This window comes from Gopherus evgoodei, chromosome 10 (assembly GCF_007399415.2).
Source record: "Gopherus evgoodei ecotype Sinaloan lineage chromosome 10, rGopEvg1_v1.p, whole genome shotgun sequence".
In the NCBI taxonomy this organism is placed as follows: Eukaryota; Metazoa; Chordata; order Testudines; family Testudinidae; genus Gopherus; species Gopherus evgoodei.
Window position 1 is genome coordinate 1 of NC_044331.1, and position 19,761 is coordinate 19,761.

The following is a 19,761-nucleotide window of genomic DNA, read 5'->3' on the forward strand; positions in this document are numbered from 1 at the left end:
TGACTCACCGTAGGTGTGTCTGCGTCCTTGTGCTGCTGATCGGAGAATTTTGATAGCAGACCATCCCACCCATGCATGCGCTGCTCCCCACCTGCCCCGAGGCTAGCCAATGTGTGTGGGCAATCTCTCCCCAGTTCTCTCTCTACTGCAGAGTCAACTACTAGAACTCTGAAGTAGAGGGGAGGAGAGTGGGTCGTGGAGCACCGATAGATGGACACATCTTGAAGAACCATCATTACTACACAAGGTAAGTCAATTCTTTTTCTTCTTCTTCGAGCAGTGCCCCTATGGGTGCTCCACTGTAGGTAACTCCCGAGCAGTGCCCACCACAAGGAGGCTGGGGCTTTGGGGTCAAATCTACTATAGAGGATAGCTCCGTGGCACCAAATCTGGCTCTGCAGCTGAGTCCTTCCCTGAGGATGGCATAATGTTCTCCAAAGGTATGTGCAGATGCCCATGTAGCTGCTCTGCAGATTTCTGATTTAGGGATACCTTTGGAGAAGGCAATAGAAGAGGAGACGGCTGTTGTAGACTGCATGAGTACTGAAGATACACTTGCTACATTATGCATCTGGTAACAGAGCTTGCCATAGTTTGAGACCCATTTGGAGAGTCTTTGAGCTGAAAGCTCTCGTTTTGTCCAAATAGAAGGCCAAGACTCTCCTCACACTGAGCATATGGCTTTCCTATTATCCTGATTAAGTTTAGGATAAAAGGTTGGAAGTTGAATAAGCTGGTTCATATGAAAAGTGAAAGTCACCATGGGCATAAACTTTGGATGTGGTCGAAGTGTGACTTAGTCAGGGAAGGACACAGTAAAGAGAGGTGGGGGGAGGATGCGTCATCAGAGCCACTATCTCCCCTATCCTTCTTGCTGAGGTAAAGGCGATCAGGAATGCCATCTTCACTGAAAGGTGAGTTAACAAACAAGTGGCCCTGGGTTCAAATGGCAGTCTAGTTAATCATTTTAACACCAGGTTGAGATCTCACTGAGGCGTGGGAAGTCTAGGTTGGGGAAAGACATTTGCTATGTCATTGAGAAATCTCTTCATGTAGAGTATCCTTCTATCTGTTGGTAGAAGATTGAAATTGCTGTTAGGCGAACCTTTAGTGAGCTGACAGAGACACCCAATTTCTTGAGAGTCAACAGGTAGTCCAAGATTACTGATAGGGTGCCTGCATTTGGAATGATGCCTTTGGGCTTACAACAGATTTGAAATCTTTTCCATTTTTGCAAGTAGGTGTGATGAGTAGTTCTTTTCTTACTGTGTAATAGCACCTCCTGCACTTCCTCAGAGAAAAATGTCCCTATGCGCTGGAACCGCGAAGAAGCCAGGCTCTGAGTCGCAGAATCAGCAGGTTGAGGTGGAGGGTATGACCCTTGTTCTGTGATAGCAGGTATGGAGTGATTGGAAGAATCATCAGTGGACATAGTGCCAGCTGTGACAGGTAAGGGTATAACATCTGCCTGGGCCAGGTGGGAGAAATCAGTATGATGCTTGCTTTCTCTCTTTTCACTTTCAACAAGACTTTCAGAATTAGAGGGAATGGGGGAGAGGCATAAAGAAGACCCTTGTCCAATGAGTGAAGGAGACTGTCTCCCATGGAGCTTTGTCTGATCCCCCATATGGAGCAGTATTAATGGCATTTATTGTTCTGATAAGTAGCAAACCTAAGGATTGATGCCCACCAACCTAAAGATTCCTTAATCTTGGTGGGTATGAATAATAATTTGTGTATGCTGTCTCTGTTTGACCTGTAAAATGAACTGAACTAGGCTTGGAGGCATCTCATATGTAGTGTGGCATGAGCTAGGACCGATGTGTCTGCAGCCAGATGGCCTAGAAGCTGGAGGTGGCATCTGGCCGAAATCTGGAGGTTGGATTGTATTGTCTCTACCAGTGTGTAGAGCCTGAGGAATCTGTGACATGGGAGAAGTGCCTCTGAATTCTAGTCTTTGCACTGGTGTTAATGTCGGTTTTTGTGCATTGATTTGTAGGCCCTGATTCTGGAACAGATTCAGTGTAGTCTGGGTGACACACCGGGCTTTGGTGAAAGAACATGCCGAGAAGGCAGTTGTCTGGGTAAGGATAAATTATGATGCTCTGAAAGCGTAAGTGGGCTGCCGCTGCTGAGAGAACCTTGAAAAATACCCCAAGGGCCAAAGGGGAGTACTCTGCACTGGCAGTGGTCTTGGCCTAGTGTGAATCTCAGGTAATGTTGGTGACTTGGTATGATGGAAATGTGGAAATATGCATCTTGGAAGTTGAGGGCCGAGAACCAATTTCCTTTCTTTAGTGCTCGAAAAATCACTGATAGGGTGACCATCTTGAACTTCTGCACCTTGATATATCTGCTGAGCACTCTCAAGTCCAGCATGGGTCTCCAACCTCCTTTCTTCTTTGGAATTAGAAAGTAGCGAGAATAGAAGCCTTTGCCTCATAGATGTACGGGCACAGGCTCTACGGCGCCTATGCTGAGGAGATGGTTTACCTCCTGACATAGCAGACTCGTGTGAGAAAGGTCCCTGAAAAGGGATAGGGAAGGGTGTTTGGGAGGAAGGAGCAATGGATGGCATAACCATCCCAAATGATCAGCCTCCGACAAGTGGGTGCTGCAATCTGTTCCCAGGTGCTGTTGAAAGGGATAAGATAGTCGCCGAAGGGATGGGTGGAGTTTTACAGCATGAGGTGGTGAGAATGTTCTACAGGTATCTTGAAAAACCCGTGAAAATTGCCGTCTCAAAGTGGAGGGCTGAAAGAAAGTTGATTGATATCCCCAATACTTTCACCTGAGGAACCTAGACTTCTTCCTCTGCGTCTCTTAAGATCTCTGTGACGAGAACTGGTATTTGTATTGTGATAAGCAGGGCTTAAATGGTGGCTGAAGGCTGTACTTTCTTTTGTAGGCAGTATAGATCCCAAGGGAGCAAAGGGTTGTCCTAGAATCCTTCAATGTGTGAACAGATGCATCAGTCTTCTCAGCAAATAACTTTGTCCCTTCAAAAGGAAGGTCTTCCAACATAGTTTTGACCTCTTTAAGGAAGTCAGCTAAGTGAAGACATGAAGCCCGTCTCATCACAATGGCTGTGGAAATCAAGCGTGCCGCCATGTCATCTGCACTTGATGCAGCTTGTAGAGACTTTTTTGCCACCGGTTAGCCCTTGTTGACTACGGCCTTGAATTGTTCCTTGTGAGAATAAGGCAGTTGCTCAATAAAGGAACCAAGTTTCATGTAATTTTTGGTAGTCATATTCTGCCAACAAGAGTTGGTAGTTTGCAACACGGAACTGGAGGGTGGCTGATGAATATGCTTTCCTGCTGAACAGATCCAAACAGGTCCAGTCCCAGTCATAAGGGGAGGATCTGAACTGGTGCTGGTGGCCCCTAGAGTTAACTGTGTCCACAATGATAGAATTGGGAGACAGGTGGGAAAGAGAAATTCCAGTCTAGGGCTCTGGGTGAACATGGTACCAGGGCTCCGGTACTGAGAAGGGGCGAGTCTGGTGCATTGGATACTGAAAGATCCGTCACTCACCGGAAATCTGGCAGTGCAGATAACATCAGTACTGGCAGCGGTTGTTGGTGCTGAGAGGCTTGCATTGAATGAGTCAGACATGTGGACCTGGCCATGACATGAGGACCTGTTGGTGCCAGATGCATCGGAATTGGTACCGGTGCCAATGTCCATACTGACAGAGCCTTTCCTGGGGCGGATCTTCTATGTGTTTCATGCCCCCGCGGTACTGGTGCTTCTTTGCATGTGCCCTTCGGGTCTTTGGGTAGTCTGACTTGCTCTGTCAATTTGGTACAGTGTGTGCCCTGCGTACCACTTTTAGACTGCTTCGGTGCCATTAGTACCAATGATACTGATGGAGCCGGAGATTGTTTTTGGCTTGAACTGGGCTCACTACATGGACTCACAGAGCTTTTAAGAGGCCTTGTGTGAGTGGCTCGTCTCTCTGGACTCACCTCCCTTTGAAGTAGAGGGCTGCGGCAAGAGCTCTTACTGGGACTCCAGGGGTTGAAGGGCTGACTCCATGAGAAGTAATTTGAGGGCTAGTCTACACTGTCAAGCTACATAGGTGCAACTGCATCAGTGCATCTGGTGAAGATGCGCTATGCTGATGGAAGAGTGCTCTCCCATCGGCATAATTACTCCACCTCAATGACATGTGGAAGCTACGATGTCAGGAGAACGTCTCCTGCTGACTTAGCGCTGGTGTGGACATTCTTGCTAACAGAATGTTGGGAACCATTAGGAAAGGGATAGATAATAAGACAGAAAATATCATATTGCCTCTATATAAATCCATGATATGCCCATATCTTGAATACTGTGTACAGATGTGGTTGCCCCATCTCAAAAAAGATATATTGGAATTAGAAAAGGTTCAGAAAAGGGCAACAAAAATGATTATAGGTATGGAACAGCTTCCATATAGGAGAGATTAATAAGACTGGGACTCTTCAGCTTGGAAAAGGGACAACTATGGTGGGATATAATAGAGGTCTATAAAATCATGACAGGTGTGGAGAAAGTATATAAGGATGTTATTTACTGCTTCTCAGAACACAAGAACTAGGGATCACAAAATGATTTTTAACCAGGTCTTTGTAGCAGAGCCTGGAGTGCAGACCAGTAGGTTTTTGCCTTGAGCTGGAGCAGACCCAGAGCGGAGCAATTAAAAAATTTGATTGCTCCAAATCCCTGTTTTTAACAGGCAGCAGGTTTAAAACAAACAAAACGAAGTATTTCGTCACACAGTGCACAATGAACCTGTGGAACTCTTTGCCAGAGGATGTTGTGAGGGTCAAGATGATAACAGTGTTAAAAAAAGAACTAGATAAATTCATGGAGGATAGGTCTGTGATGTCACACCCATATTCTTTATAAAAATATTGTTGTAATATGAATATGGTATAAGATATGTTTTATGCAAGATGGGTCATGTGAGGTATCATTGGAAAGATTATGATTTGCTGAATGTGGTTATCCCATTTTTATGGCTGTGTCAGTTCTGTATCTGAAGTTAGGAATATTGATTATCTAACAATTACAACTGTGTGTGTACTTGGGGAATGTCCACCAGACAGTATGCATTCAGCCTGAATGGGCCATTAGAAAAGACAATAGAATGGGTCTTTGAAGATGCTGATCTCTTATCTTCCTGGAGATCCTTTCTGTGGACGTTACAAATGAACTTGGTCTCATGGTGGCTTTAACACTGCAAGGTCATGTGATAACGTCACCTGGTACAGAGTACCACCTTGGACACTGCTGATACTTTTCCACTGGAAACAAAGGATTCCCACCTTATGTAAATCCTATTTAAGACTGGGAAGTGAGTTAATCTGAGCTCTTCTCCATTGTCTCCCCGCCCAACAAAGAAGACTGCTGAAAGCACCTGAAGAAACAAAGGGGCTAAGCTGGGGAAAGGCAAGGGCTGAGTCCAGGCTGAGGCAGGGATCTAGTCTGTGAAGAGAAATAACTGGAACTCTAAGCTACAGAAACTCTGCAATCTGTTTAAAACAACATTTAGACTGAGAAATTACTATTTGTAACCTGTTTCTTTAGGTGAATTAAGCTTAGGCTGTGTGTTTTATTTGCTCAGTAATCTGCTTTGTTTGTTTGCTATCCCTTATAATCGCTTAAAATTTACCTTTTCTAGTTAATAAACTTATTCTTTGTTGATTTCAAAACCCAGTTTGTGCAATTCATAACTGGTGGGACAAGGAGCTGTACATATCTCCCTCCACATGGAGGGAGGGGGGTGATTTTTATGAGTGTACGCTATATAGATCTTTGTACAGCACAAGACAATAGAATTTTGGGTTTATGCTCCAGAGGGTTGTGTGTATGGGAGAGCTGAACACTCCCCTAGCTGAGACCTCCCACAGACAGCTAATTGCAGACTCTGTGTGATTCTACAGTTGGGTGTGTCCCTGCCTGGGTGTGTGCTGGAAAGGGGCTTGAGAGCCTGTTATAGCAACACAGAGTAAGGGAAACCCAGGCTGATAGGATGGGTGGGCTCAGTGGGATCCTAGCACATCTAGTGGCAACCTGAAAGGGGGGGGGGGGGGGGAACCCGTCACAAGGTCAATAAATGACGTCCCTAGCCTCAGTTTTGCCAAAAGCTGGGAATGGGCAACAGGGGATGGTTCACTTGATGATTACCTGTTCTATCAATTCTCTCCAAAGCATAATGAATACAAATATTTATTTATGAAATCTTAGGTTAACAGAAAGCAACTACGAGAAGTCTACACGAAAGATTTTGGTGGCCACAGGCAGTCTACATAGGTTGTACACCACAGGTTTTCAGCATTAAATAGGAGGATCCTTACCTGATAATGTAACATGAATGTTTCCATCTGCACGCCCATGAATTTAGCTTTGACCTCAAAGTCTCCTACTTCCTCTGTTGGGTTGATTTCAAATATCACATTTTTAAACCTATGAAGGTTGGCAAATAAAAATAAATTAATTATTTAACATACAATTTCTAAGGAAGAATAGGTAGTGCAGAACAATATTAACACAGGATCCTTGCGATACAAGTAGCGTGAATAAGGAATCTCAAACTCAGCAGAGAGCAAGAGACAAAGGCAGAGCAGTGGTACAATGTACAGCTCTCAGCAAGCCAGTTTCCTGCTGAGGTGAGGTAGGCTGCCTCATTGAGAGGAAGCCTCAGATTCTAAGGCCAGAAGGGGCCTTTGGGATCATCTGGTTTGACCTCCTGCATAGCACAGGCCATATAACGTCCCTGAAATAATTCCTTTTTGAACTAAAGTAGATCTTTTGGAAAAACATCCAATCTGGATTTAAAAATTGCCAACGATGGAGAATCTACCACAAGCTTTGGTAAATAATTTCAATGGTTAACTACCCTCAGTACGAAAAATTTACACTTTATTTCTAGTCTGAATTTGGCTAGCTTCAGCTTACACCCTTGGATCTTGTCATACTGTCTAAACTGCTGGACTAAAGAGCCTACTGTCAAATATTTATTCCCAATGTAGGTACTTACAAGCTGAGCTGTAACCTTTTAACCTTCCCTTTGTTAAGCTAAATAGATGGATCTTCTTGAATCTGCCACTACATAAGGCATATTTTCCAATTCTTTAACTATTCTCATAGCTCTTCTCTGGACCTTCTCCAATTCAGCAATCTCTTTCTTGAACTGTGGACTCTGGAACTAGATGCAGTATTCCAGCAGTGGTTGCACCAGTGCTAAATACAGAGGTAACATAACCTCTTTACTCCTACTTGAGATTTCTCCTGTTTATGCATCAAAGGGTTGCGTTGCTCTTTGGTCCACTGTGTTGCACTGGGAGCTCATGCTCAGCTGATTATTCATCATGACCCCAAGTTTTTTCCAGAGTCACTGATTCCCAGGGTCTTGCCCCCGCATTCTGTAAGTATGGCCTACATTTTTTTTCTTAACATTCAGCTGGATTAAGACACATACTGTTTGTTAATGTCCAGTTTACCAAGTGATCCTGATCACTATGAATCAGTGACCTGTCCTTTTCATTGTTCACTACAATCTCAATATTTGTGTCATCTGCAAACTATATCAGTGATGATTTTGTTTTCTTCCAGGTCACTGATAAAAATGTTAAATAGCATAGGGCCATAAAATGATCTCTCACATGCCACTAGAAACACACCCACTTAAAGATGATTCCCCGTTTACAGTTACATTTTGAGAGCTATTAAGGGCTCAGGGATGAGCTCTGTGAGTAAGCCAAGAGTGTATTTAGGTGGCTAAAGAGGTGGTGTTTTCCTCAGAGGCCATGAAATTTTGGGGAGCATAGGCCCTGTTTGACCCTAATCCAACTTTGATGAGTAAGGTTTTGTAGTCTGATTGTGGTAGACGCAGAGAGATGGCTCAGGGGGCTAAGGGGAGAGGTGGAGGACCAGGAGAGGGAATTTCCAAAAAAAAAGATCTTATCAGACAATCTTGGTTGCTGTTTTTCATAGAACTGAGAAATGGAAACACCAGATTCAGTTATCTAATCTGTTCTTTCCCCAACACCAGTCAGTGAAGGGTTGGTTCCCTTCAGCATATTTTCTGGTGTATTGTCCAATTTTGTTTTCATTTCCCAGAAAAAAACAATCTTTATGTTTAAGATTGGAAATATCCACTAAAATCCCATATTAGAATGTTGCAGTTTTAAAAGAAACCAAAGTATGTGAAAGCTGGGACATTTGGAATGGGAGTTTGTAGTGATCTCGTATGGCTTCCCTCCAGGCCAGAGGAGGAAGACCCCAGCCGGAGGCCAGAGTGGGCAGAGCTACGGAGCTTTGAGCCCGCCCCTCAAAGGGTCATGCAGCAACCCGGAACTACAAAAGCCGCCCCTCAGAGCTCAGTCAGGCCCCAGCAGCCGGAGCGAGCAGACGTCCCTCAGGGAGCTCGAGACTGGGAACCCCCTGCGACCCAGGGCAGCTGCCCAGGCTGGCCTGAGCTCCCCCGCCCCCGCTACCCAGAAGAGCCGCCGGAGCCTCCCCACTCCCGCTACCCGGAAGAGCCGCCGGAGCTTCCCTGCCCCCGCTACCTGGAAGAGCCGCCAGAGCTACCCAGGGCCGACTATCTGGAGGAGTTGCCGGACCTGCCACCCAGCCCCGGCAGCGACGAGCCCATGCTCCTGGACCCTGCTGAGGCCGACGTCAGGACCCAGGTAGGCCCCGAGGGATAGTACGGAAGTGGCCCAGGGGCAGCCGACCCCAGTCTGGCTGCAGCATTACCAGAGCCTATGTCAGTGTGTTGCGGCCAGGATCTTCAGCCGCTGCTAGGGCCCCGGGCTGGGACGCAATGGAGTAGGAAGGCCTTTGTCCCCCCTGCCACTCAACTCCAGGGTGGAAGACTCCCCCTCTTCCTGGCCTGAGGAGGCCAAAGCCTATCATTACTGCTCAGCCCTTCCCAAGGGCCTGAGCCTACTGACTCAGTGCTTGTTGCCCCGCCCTGACCTAGGCCCGGGCCTTTAACTGTTCTTGTTGCTCAGCCCTGCCCAAGGGCCTGAGCCTACTGACTCAGTGTTTGTTGCCCTGCCCTGACTGAGGGCCAGGGCCTTTAACTGCTATTGCTGCTCAGCCCTGCCCCAGGGCCTGAGCCCCCTTGTCCCGCGGAGCAGGCAATTGCCACTAGGACCGCCGGACTATTTCCCCGGACCCTCCGGTGTGTAGTGAGCCAGTGTGGCTCCCCTCCTCGCCTGGGGAGGGTCGAGCCCCGGCGGCACTCGTTTACAGAGTTCTAGAAAACATTTACTCTGACTCTGTATCCCCACACACTATGCACCTTTGGATAGATCACACGTAGCACAGAAACCTTAGAAACTTTTCAAATGTAATAACAACATATTATGTTCTACGTATCTGCTGGATCCCATATTTGTTCCATGTGAAAGTAGTAAGAATTGCACTGTACTGATGAATAGGATGCTCTGGCATATACTAGCAACATGCAGTGTGGATAGTATAAAATTGCACATATGGGGTTTTAAGAAGTTTGACAGTGGACAGTTCTTTAACTTATCAGAAAAAGGCATAATGAGACCCAATGATTGGAAAGTAAAGATAGACAAATTCAGACTAGAAATAAAGTGATAGTTTTTAACAGTGCAGTAATTTAATCATTGGAAAACCTTAGCTGGGGATGAGATGGATTCTCTATCACTTGGAAATCTTTAAAGGATGTCTTTCTAAAAGACATGCTCTAGCTCAACCAAAAATGATGGGCTTGATGCAAAAATTGCTGACTCTTTGATCTGTGCTATGCAGCAGGACAGACTATATGCTCATATTGATCTTTTGGCCTTAAAAATCTATGAATTTACAAACACTACACAGCTTCAGGAGCTCAACCAGACATCAGTTTGTCATTATTTCAGACTAGTCTCTACAGAACAGTTTTGGTGACTGATGGAACCCACTGATGGAACTCACTGGCTGAGAGATGGAATTTTGTTCCTCTACACCAGTGATTCTCAACCTATTTACCATTGTGAGCCTCATATGCAGCTCTCTATGTGTTATGGGAAGTACATCCATAACATGACTCTGAGGATGTCACATGGGCTGCAGCTGTGTGCTGACTGGGCTGCAAGCACTACTCTACACTGAAACCCTGGAAAAGGCATTTACAAGCAGAAGATGACGGAGTTAGTAACACTTGTTTCCCTATTCCCAGCTAAGGTAAAGATCTTTGGACCTTAGCCTTAAAGGTTAAAAGGATACTCACTGGTTTACTTGCAGGTCTTCAATCTCCAACAGGACTCCCTTCTCATGGAGTCGAGCTGCCGTATATTTCAGAGAAATCTTTTTACTCTTTTTGCCTTTCATCTCCCGTGGCTTCTTAGAGACTCTGAGAAAAACAAATAAAGAAGTTAGCCAAATGAGGCAATATGAGTGAGCAATGACAGAATTTGATCTGATCTGGGTAGATGGCAGGAAATGAGTAATAAACTGGTATTGTCTAACGAATAGTTGTTATAAATACAGAATATTCACACATTTTAAGTTATTTAAGCCAGAGACCATAAGTTTATAGTCTATTTATAGATGTGTGGGCACGTGCACATGTATATATACTGCACCCATTACAATCTACTCTGACCTCTTGCACAATAGAGGCTGCAGAACCTCACCTAGTAATTCCTGTAGCAATCCCAATACTTTACGGTTGAAAAACAGCATATCTTTCAGAAAGATATCCAATTTTGATTTAAAAGATTTCAAGGGACAGTGAATTTACAACATTCTTTGGTAAGCTGTTCCAATGATTAATCAACCTCATTGTTAAAAATCTGGAAAGAACTATTCCTGTTCCTTGCTCTCTGGGGACCCAGAAGCAGTAAAGCATTCAGAAGCAACCTAAAATTATGAATTTAGCCTGCGGAAGAGAAGAATGAGGGGGGATTTGATAGCTGCTTTCAACTACCTGAAAGGGGGTTCTAAAGAGGATGGATCTAGACCAGTGTTTCCCAAACTTGGGATGCCGCTTGTGTATGGAAAGTCCCTGGCGGGCCGGGCCGGTTTGTTTACCTGTTGCATCCACAGGTCTAGCTGATCACAGCTCCCACTGGCCATGGTTCGCTGCTCCAGGCCAATGGGAACTGCTGGAAGCAGCGTGGGCCAAGGGAGGTACTGGCTGCCGCTTCCAGCAGCTCCCATTGGCCTGGAGCAGCAAACCACGGCCAGTGGGAGCCACAATTGGCTGGACCTGCGGACATGGCAGGTAAATAAACTGGCCCAGACTATCAGGGGCTTTCCCTACACAAAGAGCATCCCAAGTTTGGGAAACACTGATCTAACTGTTCTCAGTGGTACCAGATAATAGAACAAGGAGTAATGGTCTCAAGTTGCAGTGGGGGAGGTTTAGGTTGGATATTAGGAAAAAAAATTTCACTAGGAGGGTGGTGAAGCACTGGAATGGGTTATCTAGGGAGGTGGTGGAATCTCCTTCCTTAGAGGTTTTTAAGGTCAGGCTTGACAAAGCCCTGGCTGGAATGATCTAGTTGGGGATTGGTCCTGATTTGAGCAGGGGGCTGGACTGGATGACCTCCTGAGGTTCCTTCCAACCCTGGTATTATATGATTCTACGAATTATATCAGCTATCAGAGGCTAGACCACAAGATACTGCCAGTTCACCTCAGAGACCTGACAGGAGTAAGTGGCAGTGAACTGATGCTTAGAGGCTCCTGCCCAGTGTGCTGGGCACTGTGCAAGCATAATAAAACCACAGTTATTACCCTGACCACTTACAACCTACATATAAGATGCGACACAACACAAGGACACAACAAAAAGATAGGGGGAGCATAAGGTAACAGAAAGACCAAGTTCCATAAGGCTGCAAGTTGAAGCTAGACAAATTCAGAATGGAAATAAGTTGTAAACTTTAAATAGTGAGAGTAATTAACCATTGAAATTTCCAGGTGGTGGATTCTCCATCACTGACAACTTTTAAAACAAGATTGTTTGTATTTTTTTTTTTTTTAAAGATTTGCTCTAAGATTTATTTTGGGGATGTTCTATAGCCTGGGCTATACAGAAGGTCAAATTAGATGGTCATAATGGTTCCTTCTGGCCTTGGAATCTATGAATCTGGTATAAATGTTTGAAGTAGAGAGAACAACTCACTTTAACATGTGTTCCTGCACTTTACATTCCTGGGGATCCCCACCCACAGTGCATCACAAAAGTTATATTCTTCCAAGTCCTCCTTTTTAGACCCAACCATATTCCTCCAACTCTTAAGTCCACCTGCTGTCACCTAGACATTTCCCTCCCTCCCTTCTATACGTTTTGCCCTCTTACATGACTCAGCTACTCTCCTCCATCCCAGACCTTCCTACCGTCACTCAGTTCTCTCTCCAGGGCTTACACTTATTTTGTTTCATGCCTAAGACCCTCACTCAGAAGATGACTCTCTCAGGGAGTCCAATCGAGAAGCTTTGAGGTGGTGGCATGACTCTTCTCAGCTGTAGTCTATGCATTCCTTTCCCAAAAACCCAGCGCTGCTCTGAGGTACTCACTTGCCCTTGCTGGCCAAGTTATCCAAGCAGGTTTTGATATAGCTTTTATAATAATCCACTTGTTCCTCATAAAAAGTGGCTTTGGAGTTCAGCGCACTGTAAGTCTGCTGCAGCTTCACTAGCTCTGCTTTTCTCCTCTGACGGTATCTGCGCTGGTTCCGGATGTCCTAGATAAGGATGGTAGATGTGTGAAGCTTTACCATTGAGTCATTGCTGGGTGCTCCCTTTATCAAGCCAGTGTACAATATTACGAGAGTCCATTTGGAACACACATTTCCAAGTTTAATACCGACAGTAATTAGCCCTTTCACAGACTTTCTAACCAAATATATCCTTATAGACAGAAATCAAATGTCCTGCACAATTTTTCATTTCTTCCCATGCTAATCTCTTATTTTTAGAAAGAAATGTTATTTTGATTATTATGAACAAATGAAAATGTCTAGTTTCCAGATTAGCTTCCATTATGATTTTGGATAATTAGGCATCACTCAAGGGTTTATTCTTACCTGATCTCTAAAGGAGACAATTTATTTTATTTATGTATATATCACTCTGATACATTAATTTTGGTAAATATTTGATGTCAGATAACGGTCACCACTGTGAGAATGGACGAAATGTGACAGCAGCTATGATTTTTTTTATTTCTCCCTTTCTCCTCTACTGAGGATTGTTTACTGAAGATGCCTTTGTAAGAGTATTATGAATGTTTATTTTGTACTTACATGTAAAATAAGGTTTCTTTACAAAAGTAATCTTTGAAAAGAAATTTTAGAATATATCAATTTAAAAAGAAATAATTTCAGAATAAGTGAATTTAAATTTAAAAAGGAGGGAACAAAGAGGGCAAGTCCATGCATTAGGGTTTCAAGTTAAAAAGAGGAAAATTAATGTTACACTTACTGACTGAGTCTCAGGAATTTTTCCCCAAGAAAATAAAAACTCTTCCTCACAGTCAATGAGGTCCCATCATCAACAAAGTGTTTATGAGAAAAGTGAATTCCTGCATGTATATGAAGGGCTGGAGATTAGCAGAGCATGTGTTACTCATCTCTCTGAGAGGCAGCTGTCGCTATTACTTTAAATACCTTAGAAAATTCCTGCCATCTGCACTATTGCAACTTCAATAAGAGTAACAAATGACGAGGCCATAATTTGAAACACCTAACAAACCACCAGTGAGCTCCTGTCAGAATACCTTGGCAATATCATTGATTAGCTCCTGGTATCTATTCTTTGGGTTCACAGTTCCCAGTTCTGACAACTTCTTCAAGCCTGTCTTGATTTTCTCCTTCTTTTCTTGAAGATTCAAGTTGCTGTCCTCCTTTACAGTTTTAGATTTTTTCATCTTGTCAGGGGTTTTGGCATCACGAATGGCTCGTCTCTGCATAGCTCTCTGATGCTCTGCTTCCTAGGAGAGAAGAGAATTACAAGTTAGGTGCACAGATTTTAAGGCTATACGTAAGGTTAAGATGCTGTCAGGGGTATTTTTAGTAAAAGTCAGGGACAGGTTGCAGGCAATAAACAAAAAACTCATGGAAGCCCATAATCTGTTCCCGATTTTTACTAAAAATACCCTGAGAGGGGACAAAGAGAGCATTGCCAGGGCTTGCACCTGATCCAGGGACAGCGCTGACCACTGCTGCTCCTTTCCCAGGGGGACTGATCCAATCCCTGCCACTGTTCTGGCAGCAGCTGTTCTGGCAGCCCTAGGGCAGACTACCCATCGGTCAGCTGCACCGTGGCCCTGAGGCTGGCTGCTGACCAGCTGTTCTGGAGGCCCTGTCCCCCAGTGACTGCTGCTCTGTGGCCTTGGGACTGGTTGCAAGTCAGCTGTTGTAGCAGCCCTCGGGCTGAAAAGCTGCTCTAGCCCTGTCCCAGAAGTTGTCACAAAGGTCCTGGAAAGTCATGGAATCTGTGACCTCTATGACAGAATCGTATCCTTAGCTATAAGGGAAAATCGTCACCAACTAGTCTAACCTCCAACATAACTAAAGCCACAACATTTCACTCAGTGATACCTGCACTGAATACAGTAATTAGTTGTTGAACTACACAATGCCCAGTACTCATTCATACCCTAGTACCAGCACTGGCCTATCTGAAATCTGCTTTTTACATCATCCCCCTATATATATGGCTTCCAACAATCCAATCATCACAAGAGTAAAAATCAAATATACCATATATCCATAAGAATGGCCATACTGGGTCAGACCAAAGGTCCATCAAGCCCAGTATCCTGTCCTCTGACAGTGGCCAGGTGCCTCAAAGGGAATGAACAGACAGGTTATCATCAAGTAATCCATGCCCTGTCACCCAATCCCAGCTTCTGGCAAACAGAGGCTGGGAACACCATCCCTGCCCATCCTGGCTAATAGCCATTGATGGACCTATCTTCCATGAATCTATCTAGCTTTCTTTTGAACCCCGCTACAGCACTGGCCTTCACAACAGCCTCTGGCAAGAAGCTCCACAGGTTGACAGTGCATTGCATGAAATACTTTCTTGTGTTTGTTTTAAATCTGCTACCTATTAATTTCATTTGGTGGCCCATTCTTCTTGTATAATGAGGAGGAGTAAATAACACTTCCTTATTTACTTTCTCTATACCACTCATGATTTTATAGACCTTTATAATATCCCCTCTTAGTTGCCTCTTTTCCAAGCTGAAAAGTCCCAGTCTTATTAACCTCTCCTCATACAGAAGCCGTTCTTTACCCCTAATCATTTTTGTTGCCCTTTTCTCAACCTTTTTCCAATTCCAATATATCTTTTTTGAGATGGGGTGACCACATATGCACTCAGTATTCAAGGTGTGGGTATACCATGGATTTATATGGAGGCGATATGATATTTTCTGTCTTCTTATCTATCCCTTTCTTGATTCCCAACATTCTGTTTGCTTTTTTGACTGCTGCTGCACACTGAGTGGATGATTTCAGAGAACTATCCACAATGACTCCAAGATCTCTTTCTTGAGTGGTAACAGCTAATTTTGATCCCATATTGTATATGTACAGTTAGGATTATGTTTTCCAATGTGCATCACTTTGCATTTATCAACATTACATTTCATCTGCCATTTTGTTGCCCAGTTTTGTGAGATCGTTTTGTAGCTCTTCGCAGACTGCCTGGGACTTAACTATCTTGAGTAGTTTTGCATCATCTGCAAATTTTGCCACCTCACTGTTTAATATATTCATAAACAATCTGGAAAAAGGGGTAAACAGGACTGGGCCCAGTACAGATCCCTGGGGGACACCACTATTTACCTCTCTCCATTCTGAAAACTGACCCTTTGTTTCCTATCTTTTAACCAGTTACCAATCCATGAGAGAATCTTCCCTCTTATCCCGTGACTGCTTATTTTGCTTAAGAGCCTTCAGTGAGAGACCTTGTCAGAGGCTTTATGAAAATCTAAATACGCTATATCGACTGCACTGGATCTCCTTTGTCCGCATGTTGTTGACCCCCTCAAATAATTCTAGTAGATTGGTGAGGCATGATTTCCCTTTACAAAAACCATGTTGACTATTTCCCAACAAATTATTTTCATCTATGTGTCTGACAATTTTGTTCTTTACGATTGGTTGAAACTATTTGCCTAGTACTTAAGTGAGGCTTACTGGCCTGTAGTTGCCAGGGTCACCTCTGGAGCCCTTTTAAAAAAGTGGCATCACATTAGCTATCCTCCAGTCATTTCTTACAGAAACTGATTTAAATGATAGGTTACAGATGATAGTTAGTAGTCCTGCAATTTCACATTTGAGTTCCTTCAGAACTGTTGGGTGAATACCACCAGGTCCTGGAGCCTTATTACTGTTTAGTTTATCAATTTGTTCCAAAACCTCCTCTAATGACACTTCAATTTGGGACAGTTCCTCAGATCTGTCACCCAAAAAGAATGGCTCAGGTTTGGGAATCTCCCTCCAGGGGCGGCAAGCCGCGGGGGGCAGCATGCCGCTCGCCATGAAGGCGGCAGTGAGGCTGCCTTTGGCAGCATGCCTGTGGGAGGTCCACCGGCCCCGCGGCTTCAGCGGCAAGTATGCCGAAGGTGTGGGACCAGTGGACCTCCTGCAGGCATGCCACTGAAAGCCACCTGACTGCCGTGCTTGGGGCAGCAAAATACACAGAGCCGCCCCTGTCTCCCTCACATCCTCAACAGTGAAGACTGATGCAAATAATTTATTTAGTTTCTCCAGAATGGCCTTATCGTCGCTGAGTGCTCCTTTAGCATCTCAATCGTCCAGTGGCCCCACTGGTTGTTTAGCAGGCTTTCTGCTTCTGATGTATTTAAAAAAACTTTTGCTATTACTTTTGGAGTCTTTGGCTAGCTGTTCTTCAAATTCTTTTTTGGTCTTTCTAATTATATTTTTATACTTAGTTTGCCAGAGTTTATGCTCTTTTCTATTTCCCTAATTAGGATTTATCTTCCACTTTTTAAAGGATCCCTTTTTGCCTCTCACTGCTTCTTTTACTTTGCTGTTTAACCACAATGGCTCTTCTTTGGTTCTCTTACTATATTTTTTAAATTGGGGTATACATTTAAGTTGAGCCTCTATTATGGTGTCTTTAAAAAGTTTCCATGCAGCTTGCAGGGATTTTACTTTTGGTACTATAACTTTTAATTTCTGTTTCTAAATTCTATAGTACAATTTAGTTCATTTAAGATTTTTACTTCCATTTGATTCTACACTTTCTTTCACATATAGTGCCACTCCCTCACCAGCATGACCCGTTCTGTCCTTCCGATATATTTTGTTTCCTGGTTTTACTGTGTCCCATTGATTATCCTCATTCCACCAGGTTTCTGTGATGCCTATTAGAACAATATCCTCATTTAATACTAGGCGTTCTAGTTTACCCATCTTATCAGTTAGACTTCTAGCATTGGTATGTAAACATTTAAAAAAACTTGTCATTTTTTGGCTGTCCTCTATTGCATGACGTAATTGAATGCGACTTTTTTTCATTTGACTGTTTCTCATCAGATCCTTCCTGTACTTTATCATTTTCCATCCTCTCCCTCCTTCTTAGGACACAGGGAATCTCCATTTATAGATCCTTCCTTTTACATACATACAAACATCAATATGCCACACCTAAACTGCCACATATATTACAATCCCAGAATTTAGGCTTTCATATGTACCTGCAGCCACATATATTTAGATTTAAAATAATCCAGTATCCTAAGGTGTGGAGCCAAATTACTTTTCCATACCTGCTCATGGGTGGCTGGAGTTTCCAGGATCTCAGTCAGTGTCTCCCCTGGCTGGAAGCGAATTACATCTACAATCAAGCGCTTTGCACTGAAAAGAAACCAAGGAGAGTAGGAAACAAAACAACATTAAAACAAAACAAAACAAAAATCCTATTCCTGCTCTGAAATGAGAACAAAGCTACCACTGATTTATATTAGACCAGTCATATTCGTAGTGGATCCACATCCAAACCAGTCAACAGTCCTTATATTGTCAATACTCATGCCTCACTTCTCCAAATGCAAAGAAAGAAAAGTTACTTACTAGTAACTATGGTTGTTTGAGAGTTGCCTCTGTGCATTCCCACTCTGGGGATGGTGCCCCCACACCTTGAGCTTGCAGAGCCATCTTGAAAGGTGCATTGTTGGGACTGCATGAGCACCTCCCCACCTGAACCCCATAGTGCTGAACAGTCAGTTCATCACACCATATATAAGGGAGTGCCGCCCTACAGCAGTCTCAGGTCCTTCACCTGGACAGCAGAGTCCAAGCTGTGTAGAGAACTTTGAGGTAGAGTGGAAGGTGGATGGGCAGTGGCAAAGTAAAGTGGCAACTCTCAAACCACCACAGTTACTGTTAGGTAACATTTCTTTCTCAAGGGCCTCTGTGCATTCCCACTCTTGGGAGATCCATGTAGACTGGACAGTTCATGAAAGGTGGGCTGAGGAACTCTCAATTAAATAAAGACTGTAGCTTCACACATCCAGCATCAGAGTGGGATGCTAGTATATGGTGAATATGTGGACTGAACTCCAAATGACTGCTCTACAAATCTCAGCAAGAGGATAGGCCTTAAAATAGGCCAGATAGACAGCAGTAGCCCTCAATGAGCGAGTCCTCAAGCCTGCTGGAATGAGGACTTTGGCTATGTTAAACATCTGATTGCATATGGCATCCTACTGTTCTTTTCCCCATGGGGTATACCCAGACACCTTCATCTACCCAAATGCCACAAAAAAACATGCTGACACAAACAAATCAGCCATCCAAAACCAAAGAATGTTCTCTAAGCAGAATTTATCCTGAAAAGACATACATCCCTTGGTCCTGCAGTATGTAAAAGGCCAGCCACGGAACCCTGTGAAGAGGGCCACTCATACCTGGAAGATACTCTGGATAGGAAAGAATGAAGATGGAACTCCTACAGGAGATGGAGATGGTGTGTTTTGGGTACTGTGGGGTGGTCTATGTCACCCTGAAATGGAGAGACCTATGCCAGAGGACTGGGGCACAGCTCTGGGCTGGAGGAAGATACATGCACCAGTTAGGCTAAAATTTGGAAAGTAAGCACGACAACGAGCCTTGAAGAAGTAAAAGAAGTTAATAGGATGATGTAACAGTACACTGGTCACAGGGTGCATGTGTGTCCCAATGCACCTGTGTGATGAATGTGGAAATTTGCTGTAATATTTATGCAAACGGTACACATCTCAGCTAACTGTCTGACTTTACTATTACCTGTCACAGAGTAGCTGGTCCCTCTCGATAGACTAAGCCCAGCTTCCCTGGACCAGAGTAGTGAGTCCAATCCAGCCAATTAAAGAGGGTTGGGCTGCATTTGGGCCTATAAAGGGCTGCTAATGGATGGTTGAGAGGGACTGAGACAGGCTGCAGAGGAAGGAAACCCACACTGGAGGGCAGCTATCTCCTGTGGTGGGTCCCAGGACTAAGGGACCAAGAAAGCAGCCCTAGGGTGGTTGCTCCAAGAAGAGAGCAGAGCTCACTGAGACTGGGAAACTGCTAGGAGCAGGAATGAAGCACAGAGAAGTTTAGTTCTGTCCAAGTAGAAGGCTGGACATCATTTAACATCTGTGCCTCCAGGGATGAAAGCAGCTTAGGGAAAAAACCACGTTAGACAAAAATTTTGGGAGCAGCCACATCATCACTTTGTTTTTAGAGAATCACGTATAAGGAGGTTCTGCCATGAAAGCCTGCAACTCGCACTCTGCTT

The 19,761-nt window shown here is 44.2% G+C and overlaps 1 protein-coding gene across 3 annotated transcripts in view; it reads right to left on the reverse strand.

The window, feature by feature from the left end:
- Positions 1–6,248: 6,248 nt before the first annotated feature.
- The window catches only part of IQGAP1 (IQ motif containing GTPase activating protein 1), a 164,130-nt gene continuing 150,617 nt past the window's right edge, over positions 6,249–19,761 (reverse strand). For all 3 annotated transcript variants that reach the window (XM_030576755.1, XM_030576756.1, XM_030576757.1), the window contains 5 exons: positions 17,771–17,858; positions 13,742–13,954; positions 12,541–12,707; positions 10,244–10,366; positions 6,249–6,456 (listed from right to left, as the gene is read on the reverse strand). In XM_030576755.1, the coding sequence (XP_030432615.1) occupies positions 6,264–6,456; positions 10,244–10,366; positions 12,541–12,707; positions 13,742–13,954; positions 17,771–17,858 (784 nt within the window). In that variant the 3' untranslated portion in view covers positions 6,249–6,263. The remainder of the gene's footprint in view (positions 6,457–10,243; positions 10,367–12,540; positions 12,708–13,741; positions 13,955–17,770; positions 17,859–19,761) is intronic.